This window comes from Crassostrea angulata, chromosome 3 (genome assembly GCF_025612915.1).
Source record: "Crassostrea angulata isolate pt1a10 chromosome 3, ASM2561291v2, whole genome shotgun sequence".
In the NCBI taxonomy this organism is placed as follows: Eukaryota; Metazoa; Mollusca; class Bivalvia; order Ostreida; family Ostreidae; genus Magallana; species Magallana angulata.
In genome coordinates this window covers 19,573,181-19,595,299 of record NC_069113.1, presented here as the reverse complement: position 1 = coordinate 19,595,299, position 22,119 = coordinate 19,573,181, and the positions used below count along the sequence as shown (strand labels likewise).

General features: G+C 33.5%; 1 protein-coding gene across 6 annotated transcripts in view; it reads right to left on the bottom strand.

Moving 5' to 3' along the window:
* The window catches only part of LOC128177554 (phospholipid-transporting ATPase ID-like), a 44,254-nt gene that overhangs the window by 8,706 nt on the left and 13,429 nt on the right, over positions 1-22,119 (bottom strand). For 4 of the 6 annotated variants that reach the window (XM_052844296.1, XM_052844301.1, XM_052844299.1 and 1 more), the window contains exons 5-21: positions 19,797-19,910; positions 17,990-18,088; positions 15,036-15,170; positions 11,051-11,121; positions 10,674-10,756; positions 6,787-7,034; positions 6,326-6,555; positions 5,416-5,578; positions 4,888-4,977; positions 4,459-4,482; positions 3,619-3,778; positions 3,189-3,271; positions 2,790-2,891; positions 2,151-2,270; positions 1,812-1,909; positions 1,193-1,371; positions 485-750 (exon numbers count right to left, since the gene is read on the bottom strand). In XM_052844296.1, the coding sequence (XP_052700256.1) occupies positions 485-750; positions 1,193-1,371; positions 1,812-1,909; positions 2,151-2,270; positions 2,790-2,891; positions 3,189-3,271; positions 3,619-3,778; positions 4,459-4,482; positions 4,888-4,977; positions 5,416-5,578; positions 6,326-6,555; positions 6,787-7,034; positions 10,674-10,756; positions 11,051-11,121; positions 15,036-15,170; positions 17,990-18,088; positions 19,797-19,910 (2,265 nt within the window). Of the gene's footprint in view, positions 1-484; positions 751-1,192; positions 1,372-1,811; positions 1,910-2,150; positions 2,271-2,789; positions 2,892-3,188; positions 3,272-3,618; positions 3,779-4,458; positions 4,483-4,887; positions 4,978-5,415; positions 5,579-6,325; positions 6,556-6,786; positions 7,035-10,673; positions 10,757-11,050; positions 11,122-15,035; positions 15,171-17,031; positions 17,131-17,989; positions 18,089-19,796; positions 19,911-22,119 lie in introns of all 6 variants that reach the window. The other 2 variants (XM_052844297.1, XM_052844302.1) reach the window with 2 other exon arrangements.

Genomic DNA, 22,119 nt, shown 5'->3' with positions numbered 1-22,119 from the left:
CTATAAAATCATCCTGTTAGAAAAGGGACTAATGATTATAAACATAAGAATATTCAAAGGAAAAAAAGGGTTTTTAATTATACAGGATCTACATGTATTATTATACATTGTCCAGATAGTTTGTATTATGACTCCATTAAGCTGATTTTATCATACCTATTGTTCCTCAGGTGAGCGATGTGGCCCATGGGCCTCTTGTTTTATAAGTTTTTTTTTACACATATTTCGTACAGGCAAAATATCTAAGTGTTTAATGTTTTGCATTGATATTAATGATCACAAATACATGTATCAAAAAAAAAATAAAAAATAGAGCATTGCAAAGTAAAACACTCGGATCTACTGTTTATCTCCTTAAATGGCATGATTATCTTCAGGTTTTCTAGACCTTATCCTCCTTTGTGAAAAATAAATATTCATGGAAACAGTTGCGTTTGTAACTTAAGAAGCAGTGAACATAATATAAACTGAGAGGTACACATACCAAGCTATGTCCATTGATAACCAAAGCAAAGTCTGGCCCCGGTGTCTCCATATTTAATTCTGTTGCCGATCCATTGAAGGTGACCCCGCCGTTCTGCATGTGGACGGTCTCCTCATGGTTCCGCTCTTCCTTGTGGTCCTTGATCGCCTTCAGAAAGTCCGTCATCTGCTTCTTGACATCTTGTTCTGTTTCTCCATCCACAATGAAAATCTCCTCCATTTCATCAGTAAGCAGACGACAGGAGTAACCAATGTTGATGGCAGTTTCTGAAGAAAATGAATACAACTTCAGGTTCCTCTTCACTTAGTTTTATAATGATGTACATGTACACAGATTAAATTGTTTGTTCTAGCTACAAAATTGATATACATGTACTTAGTAGCTATATTAAGAGACAGGTGAATCCCAAGCGATAAATTTGAATCTGGCATATTTTTTTTCCATTAATTTCATTTTCATATATAAATTTCACACTGTTAAAAAAACCTGTGTCGAAATCACATCTTAAATAATCTGACTACCAGTAGGTCCTCTTTGGTGAAAAAATATCTGTGCTTTTGACGTGCAATCAATTTAATAAATTTATATCTATAGATAATTTTTTCACCAAAATTTCCCATAACTGCATCTTAAATGTTTGAATACAAATTTTTTGAAACGCACAGATTTCAAGTGAGAAAACAATGCTTTTTGCTTAATCGTACATACCCTGTTTGTCACCAGTAAGCACCCAGATTTTGATGCCAGCACGGGCAAGGTTAGCAATGGCTTCAGGCACTCCATCCTGGAGTTTGTCCTCAATGGCCGTGGAACCAATCAACATCAAATCCTGTTCTATCTCCTCATACACCTCCGACAACTTCTCGTCACGATTCTCCATGGATGTACTAAAACAGAACATTAGAGAGTATAGATGAATTCTATCATGTCCTTTCTGTGCAAATTATTTATTTTCTACTTGGTACATGCTTTTGGGTTGAAAATTACTGGTATTTAAGTAACAGTACTCCACTACTGCTCAGTCATGACCCTCATCGACCAAAATTTTCTTGGTCAATTACTCGTTATTAAAGGAATATAATTCATAACATTTGATTTTTTTTCATAAATCAGTATTGAGGGCTCTGAATGAAAATAATTAGCTTTAATTTTTTTCTCAACAGAGTTACAGAGTGTTCCAGCTAGGCATTGCATGATGACCCTGTTATATTTTTTATGCGGCTACTATATAGGTGTCCAAGATCTCTTGAGATTTTGTATACTATATACCTCTGAAAATAAATCACCAAGTTTGAAACTAAAAGCCACTAAATGAATGGATTGTTACCTTGCTTCATGATGTTTGGCACTCCAGGTTTTCCAGTAATCCTCAGGAATATCCTTGGAAGCCAAACAGAGAGTTCGCAAGCCATCATTGGCAAATTCCTGTCGAAAATTCATCAAATTACCGCATCAAAAAAAATTCTACATAATCTACACAAAAAATCACTGTTCATTATTTTGGTAGGAATTTATCATTTTGGTTAATATGAATAATTGTTAAAAATGAATATTATTGTATTGCGTTGATGTATTTGTTGTCGCTTTCTTGAGGAGGTTCCAGATATCGTCATAGTACATAAGATACAACAGTTTTCATTTCTCTACAAGGAATCTAAAGACTTACATTCAAATGATGAGTAATGATTTCTTTGGCATCATCACACTTTTTATCCAGCCTCTCAAATATCACATTGTCTGCCCCCTTACACAGTAACTGAAGTTTACCATTCTTTCGAACAACTACCTAAAAACAGATAAAACACAGCATCTAGTACATTCACATCCATATAAAAAATGCCAGACATTGGAACTTACAAATTGTTTAATAAAACTAAACATGTCTTGAGAAAACAACTTATATGTTGAGCATTTCAATTTTACCTGGATATTGATATACACGTATAGTACCGGATTTCTATAAGGAATACTATAAATAAGTCATTTTAGACATTCGAAATACTACTCTGGGGGAAACTATGTTTTCAAAATGGTAATTTGTGTGTCAAGCAAGCAATCAACACGAAAAAGAAAATCAAAATGTTCAGAAAGATTTGCAGAGAAAAATCTAGAATCTGTGGAGAACTTGGGCACCTCATTCATAGAATATTATATCCTTTCATGTTTAGTCAAAGTAAATGACCTTTCAAATACTCATATATTGTATACTCATTCAACAGACAAACAGCGCAAGACCTTTCTTAGAATAAATTGACATCAGACACAGTATTTCTTAATGAATTAATGTATCTTTTTCTTTACTTACAGACATTCGTTTTCGGACATTGTTGAAATCCAGAATGCACAGCAAATCATAGACTTCCTCTTTCCCGTTGATTTCAATTGTAATTGTGGTGGGTGTACGAGACTAAAAGACACAAATCAAATAGCATGATAACTAAAAAGCTTTAAAGGTACATAAGACACTTTAAAAAAAAAATAATAATAAAATGCCAAGTCAGTTTATGACTGCTGTCTGATCATGAAGAAACAATTACGGATAGTTTATGATAACTAAAATCATAAAAAATTCAAAAGAAAATGAAAATGAATCTATAAGGAAAATAACATATAGTGAACGATTCAACAGTCTCCCAAATGACTACCAAATCAGATCTTAACAGAGAGTAGTATAGCTAATTATTAAAGGCCTATTGCTTCTTACCTTGAACACAAAGCCGAAGTTCCTGGCCGCTGACACTAGCGCCCCCTCATCAGGAGACTGGGCCTGGTACTCCAACACACCATCTGTAGAAGACACAAATGTAGGGACTTGTAACGACTGTGTATAATACATAAAGACTTGAACAGGTTACCTTCAGGCTGATAATCAAATGCATGTAAAAATTCTCTAACAGCATCTTTATAAATTTTCAAGAAACTTGAAAGTCTTCTACATTTTGCAACTCCTAAATAATGTATTAGTAAAGGTTTAAATATACTGTTACAATATTTTACAAGATATGTCAAATAACAGCATAACTGATCTATGGAAGTATTATTCTTAGCATTAAAAATCAAAATCAATATCATTCAAGTTGAAAAAGATTCACAAGTATCTGTATCTTTTGAATGGTGATTGATGTCTTGTTTACCTTTGACCTCTGGCATCACGGTATGACAGAGAGCGAGGATTTTGAAGAAGTCGTGAACCAGTGGCTCATTATTCTGTACAGCATCCAACAGACGCTGGTCAAAAAACTCAAAATTCTCTTCCGCATAGGGATTATCTGGGAACTCCACTTTCGCTGTTGCCTGAAATTTCCATTAAAATCATAATCCTTATACTTCAGGATGTATTTTAAAGAACTAAAATGATAACAAAATATGAATAAAATCAAATACTGTATGTGTATGATCCAAATCTATGTCTGTATGAAACAGACTGTTTTGTTTATATCTTTCTTTTTTTGTTTAATTTCCAAAAAATGCATGTCTTTTTACTTATAGTTTGAAAAATATATGGCATGTTTGATAACTTTTAAACAGATCAAATACTACCGGTATATCATATTTGAGTACAAGTAACAACAAACCAACAACATTGCTGCATAAAAGAAGTCACCCTTGAAACTTACACATCTCATAAAGTCTAATATGTGTACATGTAGTAAAACATGCTTATAATGAAGTGCCAAGGATGGGCAATTTGGCTTTGTTATAAACGCAATTCGTTATATAAGTTAGATTCACAATATGTTTCAAACCCACTAAAAATCACTTCACTGTAAGCGTCAATTCATTATAAGCATGTTCACTATAAGGGTATTTTACTGTATATTGATGTCTTGATCGTGTTGTTTGTTGGTGGATTTTTCATCACTTTTTTTTTTTTAAATAAGTAGTGTAAGTTTCAAGTTTGACAAAACTTCAACTGAACCAATTCATGAACAAATTAATAGCATGAACACAATTCACAAAATGCACATACTCACTCTGTCAAAGTCAAACACAAGGATCTACAGTTTAATTGATACAAACAGGATCTAGTTTCAGTTAAATTGATAAGTAATTTCCTTCACCCAAATCATTAGGTACATTAATGAAATACAGTTAAACTTTGGTATCTCGAACACTGATATCTCAAATACAATGAATATTTCAAAGTATTTGTAAGTCCCAACCACTTATACTTTAAGTATTTTACCCTTCACATCTCAAATTCTCGGATGTCTCGAAGTTTTACAGTCCCATCTAGTTCGAGATATCGAGATTTGACTGTTGAAGACTACCGTACAGTAATATCTGGTGAACAAACCACTGCCAAAATACACCATCCTCAAACAAGGCGTCCTGAATTTAAAATGTGGGTTGCAGTGATGTATACACTGTAAATAATGGTCAGATAAATCGTGTGTGCCTACCTCTGTGATATCCATGGGGTTTCCATACTCATCCACAACATCACCATAAGCCTTCCCATTAATGGAGCACTTGTTGAAAGTCATGATATTCTGCAGTTTATAGATATTAGTTAAATACAAAGTTAGACACCTCTTCAGAACTAGGAGAGTTATCATACCTCATAAGTTGTTGATAGTAAGCTCACAAAATGGACAGTGAAGCATATGGTAAAAATGAAGCTCCATGAAATCGCAATTCGTATTCACTATATAAAATGTAATTTGTGATATCTACAAACTGGGAATAAAATTCACTTAGCTAAAAGCATGAATTTATTAATAAATGTATTGTGTTCACTGTGATCCATCGTCGCAATTAAACCACAGTTTTGAGTCCACAATGTGATGATGGAGAGAATCAATGTGAATCACACGTGGGTCACCAACGATGACTGTGATCATGTTTTTTCTGTATTTGAAAACTTCTTGACAAGTCACTTTGAGGAGGAACATAAAAACAGAAGATTTAGACAAACTAACGACACAAACCTGAGTTAATGTCCCTGTTTTGTCAGTGAAGATATACTCGATCTGCCCGAGCTCCTCGTTGAGTGTGGTGGTGCGAGCTTTGGCCGGCATGTTTGTCTTCTCATAGTACATTTTGTTGTCCCAATTGATGAGAAAACTGTTTGCTAATCTTATCATTTCCACACTGCAAGCCAAGAATTAGTGATGTCAAATGAATGACCAGATCAATTAACACACGATCTTGTACAATGTACATCAATTCATTTAATTGACACTCAAATATAAATAGTTTTTTTCATAACATTTGCACTGGTATTATAGTGTCAATAAAATGCATGCATTATTTAAAAAATATTTCAAAGTTACATTTATCATTTTCAACAGAAGTTGTGCAAAAAAGCAGTATGCATAATGCACTAAAATATGATCATTGCTAAATTAAGACTCATCACTGTATACACATGAATTCCGTTTTTTTTTTTTAAATCCTGTATTTAAAAGCAATAAAGACTGAGTATCAAATTAAACCTAATTTACATAAGTTAGATAGGCCTACGCAGTCGCAACCACATACTGTAGATTCCTAATTAAACATGAGGAATAAATATCTGCGTAAAATTGTGAGAAGCAGCCCTCATGGATTTCAAAATCTTGCTTTTATTTTTTCACACAGTTTTGAACTATAGGAAATTATAACAAAAAATTGGTGCTCGCGATTTTATATTAACACAATTTGATACAAAATAGCGGAATCAGGGGATTAAGTACTCGTGTAAATTAAGGATTTTACAGTATGAAAATGAGTTGCTTTAACTGCTTTCCACTGTTCATTAAGTTAACAGTGAGTTAGTGGCATGTACCTGACACACACAGAGAGATGGGGAAGACCGTGTTGTAGATGATTTTTTTTTTTGTGAACAGAGATTCGTACCTGACATAGAGAGAGATGGGGACGACCGTGTTGAAGATGATGATGTAGGAGAAGAAGACTAGCAGGGAGATGGTGGTGGCTCCTTCCTCCATGTTTCCCGCTTTGTCCGCGGAGCCGGGAACAAAACTTTCCCAGGGAAGGTAAACGGTGAACTTGCTTCCAACCAGAGTTTCCCAAATACCACAGGATATGGTCATTGTTAAACACATTAGGAGCAGTAATATAAAAATCTAAACAACAAAGAAAACAAAAATTTCACATGCATTTGGTAACCTTTCCTTGAATAAATAAATAATCTCTCTTGATTTAAAGGAACTCTTCAGCTATCTTGCATTAGTTGTTAAAAAGAATCAACTTCACCAAAGATTTATCATAATGGAAATTTCCATTTCATTTGGATTTTGGATTTTGCATTGCGAAATACGTGTCAATTAGAAAATAGGTCTAGAACTGGTACATACCCCTATAATGATGAGATTCATAAGTCGGTCTATATGCGTGCGTTTAAAGACCGTCTTTCCACTGTTCATCATTAGCTTGGTGTCTTTCCCTGCGAAGATGACCAGTCCGTAGCACCACTGGGTGTTCCTGAGAATACAGCCCCGCAGTAATATCTTCTCGTTGTCCAATGAATACTTCTGGTTATGCCAGGTCATGGTCCCCTCAAACTTACTCAGGTTGTTGTTGGGAGCCTCACATTTGATGGCAGCTACAAAATAAAACAATTCAGATTTTATAGTTATCATGATTTCATTTGGTATAAAAAAAGGAGTGCCTGGGAGAAATAATCAGAACTCCAAGTAACAATGTACAATATAACTAACATCAATAAATATTAAAGGTGTAGAAGAAGATACATGTATGTGCAAAAACAGATTCTCTGAAGTGTAATATATGTACCCCATAAGCTGCATTTCATAGATGCCATATAAGACTTTCTGAAGATTTCCTGCTTATATAATAATGATAATTTTGCATGTACATGCAAATTGTTTATCCATATATGGAAAAATACTTGCTAAATTTGCATTTCCCAGAACTAATGGTTAAAACCAAATATCGAGCATCATTTCCAGAAAACTAAATAGTTTTCCAGAAATAACCACATAGTGAGTAACAACACCCTAACTGTTATACAATCATAATAATTGGCTTCCCCATTTAGAATGAAATTTATGAGAACAACACTCTGTAGATATATTTTGATAAGACTTGTAAATGTTCGTTATAAGGAAGCAATTCACATACACATATAGAATGATAAACAGGGATGACATTGATGAGACTTTGTTCCATAATAGCAAATTTTATTCCAATCATTACAGGAAACACAACTATTCATTTATAGCTCTCAGGGTGAGAAACAAGGCTGAGTATAAATATGGGAAAATAGCTGTTGGGCTCATTTGAAAAATAAAAGGCCAAAGTGTCTTTCTGATTCCAGAACAAAGGAGCAGCCATTTTCGAATGGACCCCAACAGCGCTGCTCAAAATGCCTCCCGATGTGAAATATGTGAGACCAATGTGGTACAGATGTACTGTCACACCTGTGAGGCTAGTCTGTGCAGAACTTGTGTAGGGAACCATGTCACCCTAAATCCAAAGATTGAACACCAAATTCTAGGACTAGGCTTACACAAATCCTCTCTGGTATATACAAGGTGTGGTGACCATTTACACAAGTGTTGTCACTTCTATTGCAAGGAATGTGATGTCCCAGTGTGTGCAATATGTATTTCCACCAAAAAGCATTGCCACCATGTTTTTCTGCAGATATCCCAGGTTTTTGAATCAAAACAGAAAGTGATAGAAAAAGATACTCAGATCTTGGAAGAGGTTGTCCGTCCAAAATATGAACATATTGCAAAAGATACGGAGGATATACTGGAACATCTTGATGTACAGTTTGGAAAAACAATCACAATGATATCTGAACATGGCAAAAAATGGCATCAAAAAATTGATTTGATCGTCACCGAGCTGAATGCTAAACTGCATGAAATTAAAAGTGAACAAGTTTATGCTATGAGGAAACACTTATCGCATATTAAAAACTCAATTCTAGCCATAGAGGATGCAATTGTGAAAAACAAGGGCACATTGAGTTCTAATGAAGTTATCAAAACACTTAATTGCCAAAATAAATTTTCCTTGTTCAACAAGCTGCCTGAAACACTTAAAATTCAGAGTCCTATTTTTTCAGAAGGATCAATCCAATTAGAGGAAGTTGGCGCACTGTTTGGATCACTGCAAACTTTTCCGATAATAAAACAAAATGAAAATGAAACTCTTAATCTCCCCGGAGACTTGTCATCGTCCCTGCTACTTGATGAACCTGAGGTTGTGGCTACTTTCCACACTGGTTTTCAAAGGCTTTGCAATGTTGCCTGTACCGATGCAGAAAGCATTTGGACCAGTGGTAGGGAAACCATAATCAAGGAATTCAATCAAAATGGTTCCTGCCTGAAAAATGTGATGACCACCTCTGGAATGTGGCCGGCTGACATAGCATGGAAAGGAACAGGGGAGCTCCTGTATTCCGACTCTGTCGCTAAGACGATAAATGTAGTCAAATGGGGACCAGTGCAAAAACTGATGAAATTCAAATCCTGGAAGCCAGGAAACATCTGCCTCAGTTCTTCTGGTGATTTGTTGGTAACTTTATGTAGTGAGGATGAAACACAGGTAAAAGTTGCACGCTACAGAGGGTCTGTCGAAAAGGAAAACATTCAGTTTGACGAAAATGGCAAACCTCTGTATTCTGGGAATTCCAAAATCAAATACTTGAAGGAGAACAGGAATCTGGATATCTGTGTGGCAGACAGTGAGGCAGGGGCAGTGGTGGTGGTGAATCAGGCAGGCAAGCTCCGCTTCAGATACACTGGTCAGCCCTCCCATGCCAAACGCAAACCATTTAAACCCTATGGCATCACTACAGACACTCAGGGCCACATTCTGACGTCAGACAGTGACAGTCATTGCATTCATATCATAGACCAGGCAGGGCAGTTTCTGTGTTACCTACGGAACTGTGACTTAAAGAATCCAAATGGATTGTGTGTGGATCACAACCACAACTTATTTGTGGCAGAGTACAACACTGGAAAGATCAAAGTTATCAAGTATCTCCAGTTACCAGACAATAAATGGCATTCAAACTGAACCCAGATTCAGACGAATCCCACTGAAACTGAATGCAAATCATCAAACAGATAAAGAGGTTAGATAATAGATACCGGTACTTAATTTTAACTCTGTACTCCTATAGAAATGCAAGTGGAAAAAATTTTTGGTGTCATAATACAAAAATAACATCAAAATGAATTTGAACAACTGCCAATTGAACTTTTATATTTCCATCAACAATTTCAATGGAAAACAAATAAAACCTACTTCAAAATTTCAAATATGTGCAACGATTAGCTAGGTTCTCTGCTAGAAAATACTTAACGAGGCCGGGTCTAATTTTTTCTGCCCTAGATTTTTGAATGAAATTTTTTACAAGAATTTCTAGTAATATAATTATCATTTTAAGATAATAAAATAAGACATTTACCACACCGTTTGTTTAAGGGGTCATCTCAAAGTTAGTTAATTTTTAACATAGGACCCTATGGGATTTTGCTTGAAATGTACCAAATTTGCACATTTTTTAAACTTCTGCCCTAGGGATTTCTTCTATTGTTCTACATATTAAAGTTATTGCTAAAAGGCATCAAATTGTCAAATAAAAAAACCCTTTTACCTTCTGGTTTGTTCCAGGGGTCTTATCAAAGTTATTTTTTGTACGCCCAATTTCCAAATTTGTCAGATAATGGCTATTTTTTATTTGACAAAGACGGAAATGATGATCTTTATTGTGTTATTTAAACATTACGACATATTTAAGTAATAAATAAATATTTAACTTCACATATTTAGGGTAATTAATATAAAATACATTGTAAATGTCTTGAAATAAATGAATTAAGCGATATTTAGGCGGGTTAAGAAAACGTGACAGAGGATTAGGCTTGCTTCACGTTTTCGTCCCGAGCCCAAATATATCTTATACTTCGAGACATTTATGTTTATTCCACAATATAATATCAATTTTACACAACAAACGAGCTATTTCCAACAAATTTCGCTGAATATCTGCAGTTGAAACTATCACGTCATGGCGTCAACAAAGCAAAAAGATGACGTCACAATACAAATGAAACGCTGCGCGAAAGCGTGCGTACTCGTTCTGTACTCGGCCTCGTTAAGAGTGGGAAGAAATCATCAATAGGAAATTAAGCTTTATGCACTCTACAGCATTAAAAACCATGTTCATGAAGCTTCATTATAAGATCAGACTAATTACCATCAAATCTGGAGAGCTGACTGATGTCATCCCCTAGCTCGGCTGTCTCCGGAATGGCCTGTCTCACCTTTAGATTGGTCTCCCTAAAAACCCAGACAGACAAATATAGTAGGCAAGATCTCATTAGATATTGTATGAACTTTTGAAAGTATGGTTAAGCTTATAAAAAGTGCATGTAATGTAGTAACTATGTATTCTTGTTACAGCTTTACTTTTCAAAAATTGCAATGCAAGTTGGGTTTATTTTATGGATAATGGATAACCTGTAATTTTCATATCAATATACAGATAGCTACTTTTTAGTTAACATTAACAGTTTTGTCATTTATTCTCAAAAAAGTCATAGGACTTTCATGTATAAGCTAGCGAGTACTTACCCATCTAGTTCTGCTGTTTCTATGTAACAAAGACTGTGGGGCTCGCTAGTGGACAGCAGCATAAGGTCTGCCTGTAAGCACACAAGACTTATACTGTAAACACATAGCACTCACGCTATAAACACACATCAGTGATACTGGAAACACACAGCAATGATGCTGTACATAAACACACATCATTGATACTGTAAACACAAAGCACTCATACTGTAAACCCACAGCACTAATACTGTAAACACATGGCAATTATACTGTAAACATACTTTAATACTGCTGTAAACACACATCACTGATACTGGAAACACACAGCAATGATACTGTTCGTAAACATACATCACTGACACTGGAAACATACAAGACTTATACTGTAAACACACAGCACTCATGCTGTTAACACATCACTGGTACTGGAAATGCACAACACTCAAACTGTAAACACACATAACTGACAATGGAAACACACAGTAATGATACTGTATGTAAACATACATCGCTGATACTTAAAACACATAACATTCATACTGGAAACATATAGCAGATACTGCGAGCACACAACCCTAATACTGGAAACGCACAGCACTGATAGTGTAAAAACATGGCAATCATACTGTAAACACACAACACTCATGCTGTAAAACACAAGACTAATACTGTAAACACACAGCTCTGAGACTGTAAACACACAGCACCAATACTGTAAACACACAGCAATCATACTGTTGATACACAGCAATTATACTGTTAAACATGTTAACTTTTGTGCAAGAGTCACTACTGTGATTTTCTTTCATGAAATAAACAAGATAAATAATCTACAGAAATATTAATTTACTAAGTAACTCAACATATTGTTTCTTCAAAAAATATATTTCATGAATGAAAAAACATCAATTACAATTATGCGTTCACCTTTGACTTGCACATTGTGTTTTAATTTTAACACTATACAGTAAAACATGGTTATAACAAAGTGCCAGGGATGGGTGATTTTGCTTCGTTAAAAGCTTAATTCGTTATAGCCGTCAAGTTAAATATAGTCACAGGGAATGAAAATCATTTGGCTGTAAGCGTCAATTCATTATAAGCGTGTTTGCTATAACCAAGTTTTACTGTAATGCACATACCAAGCATTTCTTTGGAAAAAAGTGCTTTCATTATCAGGTGCAACAAAAAATGCTGTTGACGCCATCAAAGTCAATAAACATAGGTAATCATAGATTACTAAGCTCACCGAGACGGAGCATCACCCTTATGAGACATCACCTTCATAAGACCACCTTTATCATTTTATATGAAAATCATACTTTATGATCTTGGATATTCATGGATTCTGTTTTGACAAAATATCGTATATCATCTGATAAATTTTTTTATGATAATCATATGTTCATATGTTAATCAATTCAATGATATAAAATTAAATATTGCATCATGTCATATTTATAATATATATCATATAATACAATAAAATACCGTTATAAACAATAATGAGATATGATATTGTAACGTATGATATGACATTGTATTGTGTTATACCTAATTGTATTTGATCACATAATACAATATCATAAAATATAATACAATATAGTATTATATTACAATATCATATTACATAATACATCATAACATTGAAACATGATATTATATTGTATAATATAGTATGATATTGTATTGAGTGACACTGAAACATATTTGATACATTATATGATATTATATCATATAATACAATATAATTTGATTCCAACATTGTATCTTATCAAATGATACAATATTATGTGATAAAGTAAAATATTATAAAATACATTATTATATTATACATATAGTATCATATGACACAATAATATATATTACAATATCATATAATACAATTTCATGTGATATCATAATATATTATATAAACCAATATCATATCATACATTATCATATGATACAATATTATATAATATTACAATATAATATAATACAATTTCATGTGATGTAATTCTATATTACTGAAACCAATATCATATTATACAATATTGTATGATACAATATTATAGAATATACAATATTGTATCATAGGATACAATATAATATTTTGCAATATCTTATGTAATTGTACCATGTGATAAAATAATAAATTAAAAATACAATATAATATTATACAATATTGTATTATAATATACAATACTATACATAACAATATCATGATACAATATCATATCATAAAATATCAAAAAAATTGATACAATATCATATCATATCGTAAAACTTATCATAATATAACATATGATATCATATTGTATCATATCAAACAATATTGTTTCATATCATACAATATCATAGGAATCATGTTATATCATTTATCAACAAACACATTTATCTATCAAGCTGGTTTGAGTGAGGTAGGAGATTTCTTTAGCATCCTTGATAATGGAGATCAGGCTCTGCATCTGAAGCAACCTCTGCGTTTAATTTATAATAAAGTTAAATCAACTATGCAGGCTTTCATCTATAAAACATGTGACCTGTTCCAAAAAACTAAACCTCATCCAGCATCCGAAACCTATGGCTGAGATTAAGCATTCAAGCCCATCAGGTGCATTGGTATCATAAGACGCATCATCCATGCAAGTTTGGTGAAGTTTGGACCAGTAATAACTAAGATATCATCATCAGAGGGCACTAACAATTAAAACCTTTACTTCCTCCACCATCCGCAACCTATAGCTCAGATTCAGCATCCATGCCTGTCAGGTGCATCTGTATCATAAGACACACCATACATTCAAGTTTGGTGAAGTTAGGACCTGTAATAACTAAGATTTATTTTTTAGCATCCTTGATAATGGAGATCAAGCTCTGCATCTGAAGTTACCTCTGCGATTCATTCATATTACAGTTAAATCAACTATGCAAGTTTGAAATAGTACTATCATCTATTAAACTTGTGACCTGTTCCAAAAAACTTAACTTTATCCAGCATCCGAAACCTATGGCTCACACTCAGCATTCAAGCCTGTCAGGTGCATCAGTATCATAAGACACACCATCCATGGAAGTCTGGTGAAGTAAGGACAAGTAATAACTAAGATATCATCATCAGAGGGCACCTGTTTCAAAAACTTTATTTAACCAGCTTTCAAAAACCTTAACCTCCTCCAGCATCCGAAACCTATTGCTCAGATTCAGCATTCAAGCTTGTCAGGTGCATCAGTATCATAAGACGCACCATCCATACAAGTTTGGTGAAGTTAGGACCAGTAGTAACTAAGATATAATCATCAGAGGGCAACTGCAACAAAAACTTTAACCAGCTCTAAAAACCTTAACCTCTTCCAGCATCTGAAACCTATTGCTCATATTCAGCATTCAAGCTTGTCAGGTGCATAAGTATCATAAGACGCATCATTCATACAAGTTTAGTGAAGTTAGGACCAGTAGTAACTTAGATATTGCTATCAATGGGCACCTGCAACAAAAACTTTAACCTGCTCCAAAAACCTTAACCTCCTCCAGCATCCGCAACCTATAGCTCAGATTCAGCACTCAAACCTGTCTGGTGCATCAGTATCATAAGACACACCATCCATGCAAGTTTGGTGAAGTACGGACCAGCAGTAACTAAGATATTGCTATCAAAGGGCACCTGCAACAAAAACTTTAACCTGGTCCAACAACCTTAACCTCCTCCAGCATCTGAAATTTAGGACCCAGATTCAGCATCCAAGTCTTTCAAGTCCATAAGTAGGTCCAGATGCATAATCCATGCAAGTTTGGTGAAGACAGGACAAGTAATAGCTTAGATACAGGACCTGCAACAAAAACTTTAACCAGGTCCGGACGCCGACGCCGAGGGTATAGCATAAGCTCTCCTTGACTTCGTCTCGGTGAGCTAAAAAGGGGAACCGTGTATTTTCTTTTTTGCGTGACATAAAATTCTTTTCACTACGTAATACACCTTAATCCATCGCATCAATGTGTGTAGGCAGACTGTGAAACTTACTGCGACAAACTGATTGTTCTCCATCTTGATGATATCACCGACGACAACCTTGTGCCATCGCTCTTCCACCAGTTTTCCATCACGCAGGACCCAGGACTGTCTGTTGTTGACCAGGGCATCATTACGATGTCTTTGCTATTGGTTTAGATAATTGTAGAATTACATGAAATAATTGTCTTTGCTTTTGGCTCAGATGAATTTTAAAAATACATAAAATAATCGTCATTCTAATAAGGACTTTAAAATTTTGCTATTTTTTTTTTTTAAACTTATCTTGTGGAAAATCAATATTTAACAAGGGTTGCCTAGCAACAAAATCCTGGTATATCAAGTATCAGGATTTTATTAAATTCAAAACAAATTCTTTGTCATCTCTGCTTATTTTTTTTCCATTGTCTTCAATATTTTGTGTTAAAAAGGAAAAGGAAATTGAAATCAAGTGTCAAATATTAGTAATAAAGAACTAGAAAAATTCCACTACGTTTACCACTACAGAATAGATTTCAATGCATGACTACAATTCACATCTCTATGCAATTTCAATCACAATGAAATCTTTGATTATCAGGATCACGATCTATATATAAAAGCTCAAAATCTCATTGCTTTGTTGCGTGTTATTTCAAATACATAGATGCATGACATAGATAAAATATTGAAGATGAATTATTAAGATATACGTTTTTTCATCATGCTGATAATAAATTTAGGAAATGGCTATTTCATTATTGGGTCAAGAATACATAAAACGTGAGAAGTGAATACTTCTGTGAAATACAGTAACATCTTTGTGAATGTGTTTAGGCAAAACCATGTAGTTAAATACAATTGCATACTTTTAAAACTGCTTGCTATATATAGACACAAAGTCTGTTCGAGATTTATGAAGGAAATTTTAATCAATATATTACATGGTTACATATTTTATATAGCTATTTGGCAATACAACATCAAACTTTTACAGTTTATATCGTTCATGGAAAAAATAAAACCCAACAAATTTCATTCAGTCAATGGTACCCAGTAAGTAATAGAAAGAAGTAATTTATAAGCAAGCTAGCAAACTACTAGTACTACTGCAACTTAGAAAAAGCTTTCAAATGATCTATTTAAAAAACAGAAAAATCCTAAAAGAGAAGAAAGCAATTTAAAAGCTAACTGATACATGCTAAAATATCATAGTTTAAACAAACTTAAAATGTGGAGTTGTTAGTGACTATAAATGGAGAAGTCAGTTTGGAAGGCGCTCTTTTATTGAAGAAAATGTGAGAAATCTATCGACTAACGAAATGAAAGTATCTTTTATTCAAGGATTAGTGAACTTAATGACACTAAATTTAAAAAAAAATAACATTATTTACTTTGGCACCTCAAAATCTGAAAAAATTCAAGAGTGTTTTATAGAAAGGTCTATGGAAATTTAACTATACTCATAAAAAGTGGTATAAAACTAGTCAATTTCTTTGCTTTTAAATAAAAACTTTTTAAGAAAGCATTTCCACAGTATGACAATTAAAACCAAACTGACACACCTCCTAATAAAATACTGAGTGTCAAAGAGAAAAAATTCCTACATATTTGATATGATATGGTATTAGCGAGCTACCTATTGTACAAGTCCACATTAATCATCCTTTCTTTATTACAATATTTACTGGCATATCAATGAGCTATTATTGTAAGAAAACAATTTTTAAAACATTACCCCCATTCGAAATCGATGTCTCCTTTTTTTCTTTGTACATTTATAAGTTTTAATTAACAACACTTTGCTTTCCTCTTAAATATGCTGTTCATTAGGTATCAGAAACCCATATATACATTATTTATCAAGAATAATAAAAATACTAAACCTAACATTATAAATCTAAAATCCACAGATTAAATGAAATAATAAATATCATTATACATAAAAGGCAATCTGCACCAAAAAAAAATCTACAAATTAAAATTAATTCCAGCCCTAAGGATTTAACAAAGAGTAATGAAAACTCACGAAATCATCAGCGGCATCTTTGACAGCGGATACGCCTAAAACTACCACCAGTGGGATAACGGTAGTTAGCGGTGTCAGGGGAGAAATTGCTGGAATTAGCTGAAGGGAGGAAGTTTAATAATCTTCAATCAGCAATATTAGTGTCTTAGTAGGGGATTTTGGGGGAGAATTGGGTAGGGTGTTTTATTTTTGTTGGTGTGCTTGGTTGTAGCTTGGAATGGTCTGCATCTGCAAAAGGTTTCGCTGCTAAAAGTTTACGTTGGAAACAAGCCGGATTTTAAAAATGTGAGAGGGTGTGCAACAGGCAGAAATAAAAATTATAAACTGGAGAAAAAAAAGCAGGGAATTGATTGCTACTCTAAAAATCAAAAATGCAAAGTTAACCACTACATGCACATGCAAAAGAGAGAAAATAAGAGCCTTATAAATCACACAATGTACAATTTACTTAAATGAAATGCCACTATAATGCATTATATCAGATATGTTGTCTTTGATAAATATCATTTACTGATGATTATGATATTGAAGCAGTACATATTTCAGATAATGAATATCAAAATCAGTATTGATATGCTGCAAGATTTTATGCAACCATCATTATGGCTTTTCTGAAGATAAATCAAACTCAGTCTGCAGAAGTTTAGCAATGCCCCCTCCCTTTCCATCTTCTTAGATATATTTCTATGACTATAGTCATTCTGTTCAAACTTTTGCATTAAAATTTTACGCAGGTAAAAAAAAAAATTGTTTTTGTCTTGTGTGTTTTCCAAATTAGTTTTCAATTGAAATCTTGCAGATCCAACATTATTAGTGGTTATTGTGATTGTACATTTTGGATTATAAGCTACAAGAAAAATTTAAAAGGCAAAAATTGCAGTCCACAAAATCAAAAACCATGGATACACATAACACAGGCTAAAGGTTAAAGGTCATTCAATGTGATGTGCAGACTTACAACATCATCAACAAGATCTTTAATGGCAGAAATCCCTAATACAAAGGCCAGGGGCAACAAGGTGGTATACCAAGGCAAAGAACTTATTTGTGGAATGACCTGAAACGAGAGACGGCATCTGTTAGTACAAATATCCACATGCACCAGAACAAAAGGAAGGAAGAGAAAACAGACAAACAAGCAATAAATGTCAAGGTCATTAGGTCAAGGCCACATATCACAGGTTTCACTGATTTAACCATTCCCTGAAAGAGAAAGAGATTGAAAGAGGTTTGTTGATTAGCTCTCAGGAGATGCATATGCATCAATGATCCTCACAATTTGATAATGACTATTTGCTTCGATTCCACTTGTGCTTCTTTAAACCTCTGGAATCATCCTAATGTGAGTCAAATCAGAATCAACCTTTGAAATATAAATTACCATAAAAAATAGCCAATCAATATCATAGTTTTCAAATAGGATGTGATTACCATAATTTTGGGGTTTTTTAGATTTCAAATGGAGTGTGATTAGCATATTATTCTTCTCTATCAAGTTTCTCAACACATCATTTGCATTTATGGATTCAAAATACAAGTATTTTTCAATGACTTTATTCAGATGATACTCATGAAGGACAAATACTTTGAAGATTAAAATGCTATGCATCTCAAAAATTTAAAAAAAAAAGTTATCATTGCAAGGGTATTTTTCTAAGAAATATGACAGAAAATATAATAGACAAGAAATGAGAAAGGTTTTGACCATGCCAATGTTTTAACTCTTGCTTGAAAAATGACAGATGCATACAATGTGTAGTAGAACTTCAATATTTCTAACACTGATATACAGAATAAATGAATGTAACAAAATGGGCTGGAACTATTAGCTGTTGAGGTATTTCAACCTCTACATCTTGAATCCTGTATATCTGGCAGTCTTCAATCACATTAAGTTTGAGATAATGAGGTTTTACTGTAAATGTATTGTACCGGTAATTTTACTAAGTAAACATTTAATGTTACACTTCCATTGAAATATATCAAGTAATTCTTCATATATCATAGAATCAAATTTAACAAAATAAATGTACTGTTTTCGACTGAAAAACAATTCTCCATTTTCAATGTGTACCAGTTTCCTGTAACCTCATGTCTAAGATATTTTTTTTTTTCAATTTTCTTTCAAACTTTTTTCTATCCTTTAATTATCCGTCTTTTGTCTTTGAAATTTCAGCATTTAATTACAGTCTCAAGTAGCAAAGGCAGCTTCCCACAGGGAACCTGATCACACTGACTGTCATTTAACAAATTGCTGTGTCGCACTGTCCTGTAGCATGCATGCATCATTATATGCTGTACCAAGCCACTCTGTCTGCTGCTGATCATAAAACCTCAAACTATTTATCTGATTAAATACAAGATCACTTCGGCAGGAAACTCAATTTGTCCATGCACATCCTCAGACAATTCACTGAGATTCATGAGATTCTGCTGCCAATTGAAACCCACCAGTGATGCAACATTTCTGCGTGGTTCCAGATATTATCTTCCATAATATCTTTACTCATTTTTTATATTTTTTAAAATAAATTTTCTCCTTAAAAGATCATCATCAATACATCTAATAAACATAACAACTTTTGATTTGCTGTTTGATTTTGAAAATTACATTAATACCAAAATTTTTATTCATATCAAATAACTCTTAGGTATGAAAAACATGCATAATCAAAAAGGCGTTTAGTGAGGAAGATGTGAAATTTGGACTCCAAAATAAATGACAAAAATTATTCGGAAATAAAAATGGCTGTTTTGTATATTACCTGCAGGATAAGGAGACATAAAAAGTAAAAGTTGGCAATCCTTTGGAACTGCTCAAAACCATTCTTTGGCAAAAAGGTGAGGACCGTATATTTGGATGTACAGATGTAGTTGTTCTGAAAGTAGAAAAAAAAGGTTAAACAGACAGCAAAGCAAAATTCTAAACCCTGACTGGGAACTCTGAAAATAAGGATGTTCATTTAGTCAGTACCCTCCCTATAATTAAAACATTACAATGTGTACACTGTATAAGATGAACATATAGCAAGCATTCTGTTCTGTTATTAATTAACAAGTGTTATCATCAATAATTTCATACATATTAAATAATACCAAACTGATGATAAATATAATATCAGTACATATATTTTCAAAATATGAATACGAATTTGTCTGAGAAAAAAAACCAGTTGCTCCATATTTTGATGAGTATCGTTTCATATAACGAAAGAGACCATGTTTGATTGACATGTGTAATATTAATGACATGATTTCATAAAAATTAGAGATATCACATGTTACCAGTATATTAAATGTAAAGACTGCTAAATATAATTTACAAAATAAAATCTCCTTATTCTTTTGTCAGGATAGAAAGGCTCTCAGTGTAAATACAGATTGGGTCATTTTTTTTAACCTAGACAGCAGAGAAAGGAGAAGTGAACTTTTTTTGCGGGTGCTTTAATATTTTACATCTTTGAACTCAGTGACCATGTGTACAAAAGTAAAGCCATGATAGATTCTGACTTTTCTCTTTAGATAGTTTCAGCTGACTTTGTCCTTGGGCTTTTTTACACTTTAATTAAATCAAGATGTCTTAGAGTTCTGACACAGTAACTCTCCAGCTGCAATATTGCCCAAATCATGTTGCCTATTTCCCTCCCAATAAAACCTCTCTACCCATATAATTAGGATTATTATCAATTTTTAAACCTTCCGAATCCTGATGAAATCCATGGGAGCTGTTTATGGTAAATTTGCCACATTAAATTTCCCCCCTCTGCTGCCATTGTAATTCCTGGCAGCGCTGTATCCCTGATTGTCTTTGTCCCTCACCGTCTCTTGTGGTGCTTTCTTTAATCACTCCTTGGACAATATTTACTTGCAGGTCCCCACCTCATTCGGTTCAATGGAATCAATTCTGAATCAGCGACCGGGACAGCCGCTGATCGATGGTCACAAAAGCATCTCACAAAACAGGTTTAATCAAAACGACCCTTATTACTTCTGCTCAGTTTAGAGAACCGGACGACCGTGGCCATTTTTATACTATATATCCATCTCCTTTACATGGAGTCTTTAAAAGCTCCATGAAAGTATTAGTAAGAATATTAAATCCAACACTGCAGACTTTTTCTTTACTAATAAATACCAGTGATTTAGGTCCAAATACATCATAGGTAAAATTGTAAGGAAGATATGATGTGTATTAATTTGTTGAACATCCAGCCTCCTCAATTAAAGAATTTTTTAGCCCCCCCCCCCCTCCCATAAATTCTTTTAAGGTGGCGGTCTATACACCAGTTTTTGATGACGCAGTACGCAAAAAAGTAAATCTGGAAGCATGCAATTCCGGTACTGGCTGATTTAAACTGAGGCGAATTGTATGGGAATTGCTCTTTTGAAAAATTTGTTAAATGAATAGATTTAATTTGATAATTGGAAAATTCATTACTTATAAGTAATGTGGTATGTGACACCTTCACGTTTTGTGGTATTATTTATCATAATAAACAATAAAATCAAGTATGATTTTTTAAGTAGTTTCTTTACCATCATCGATATTTACACCATAGCGCAGAGGGTTAGTGGGTTCACTACAATCCAGTAGGTCATGAGTTCGATTCCCGTTTAGAACAATAAATTTTTTAACTTTCCAAAAATTTCTAAAACGTATTTTTTGGTTGAATACCATGAAAGAAAATTCTAAACTAGTGAAAATATTTCAATTATAATATACTTTAATGCACATTAATATCGACACCTAACGGGGATGAGAGGTTTGCTTTGAATTTCTCTCAGGTTGGGATACATAAATCCTATTAGCCTAATCAATGTTCCCCTTTATTTATTTGACTTACTTTTGCATTAAAGCGAATATATTCACTTATAAAGGGCGAAGTCTATAATGAAATATATATTTACTAAATATTGTAATGATAAAAACATACATATGTATGTTTTTATCATTACAATATTTAGTAAATTTTCTTCAACTCAGAAATGAAAAGTCCCCAAGGTGTTTGGGCCTTGGGACTTAGGAACGATAACCCTTACCTGAGGAACTTTCATACCAAATAAAATTTAAAATATTTTTTGCGTTTA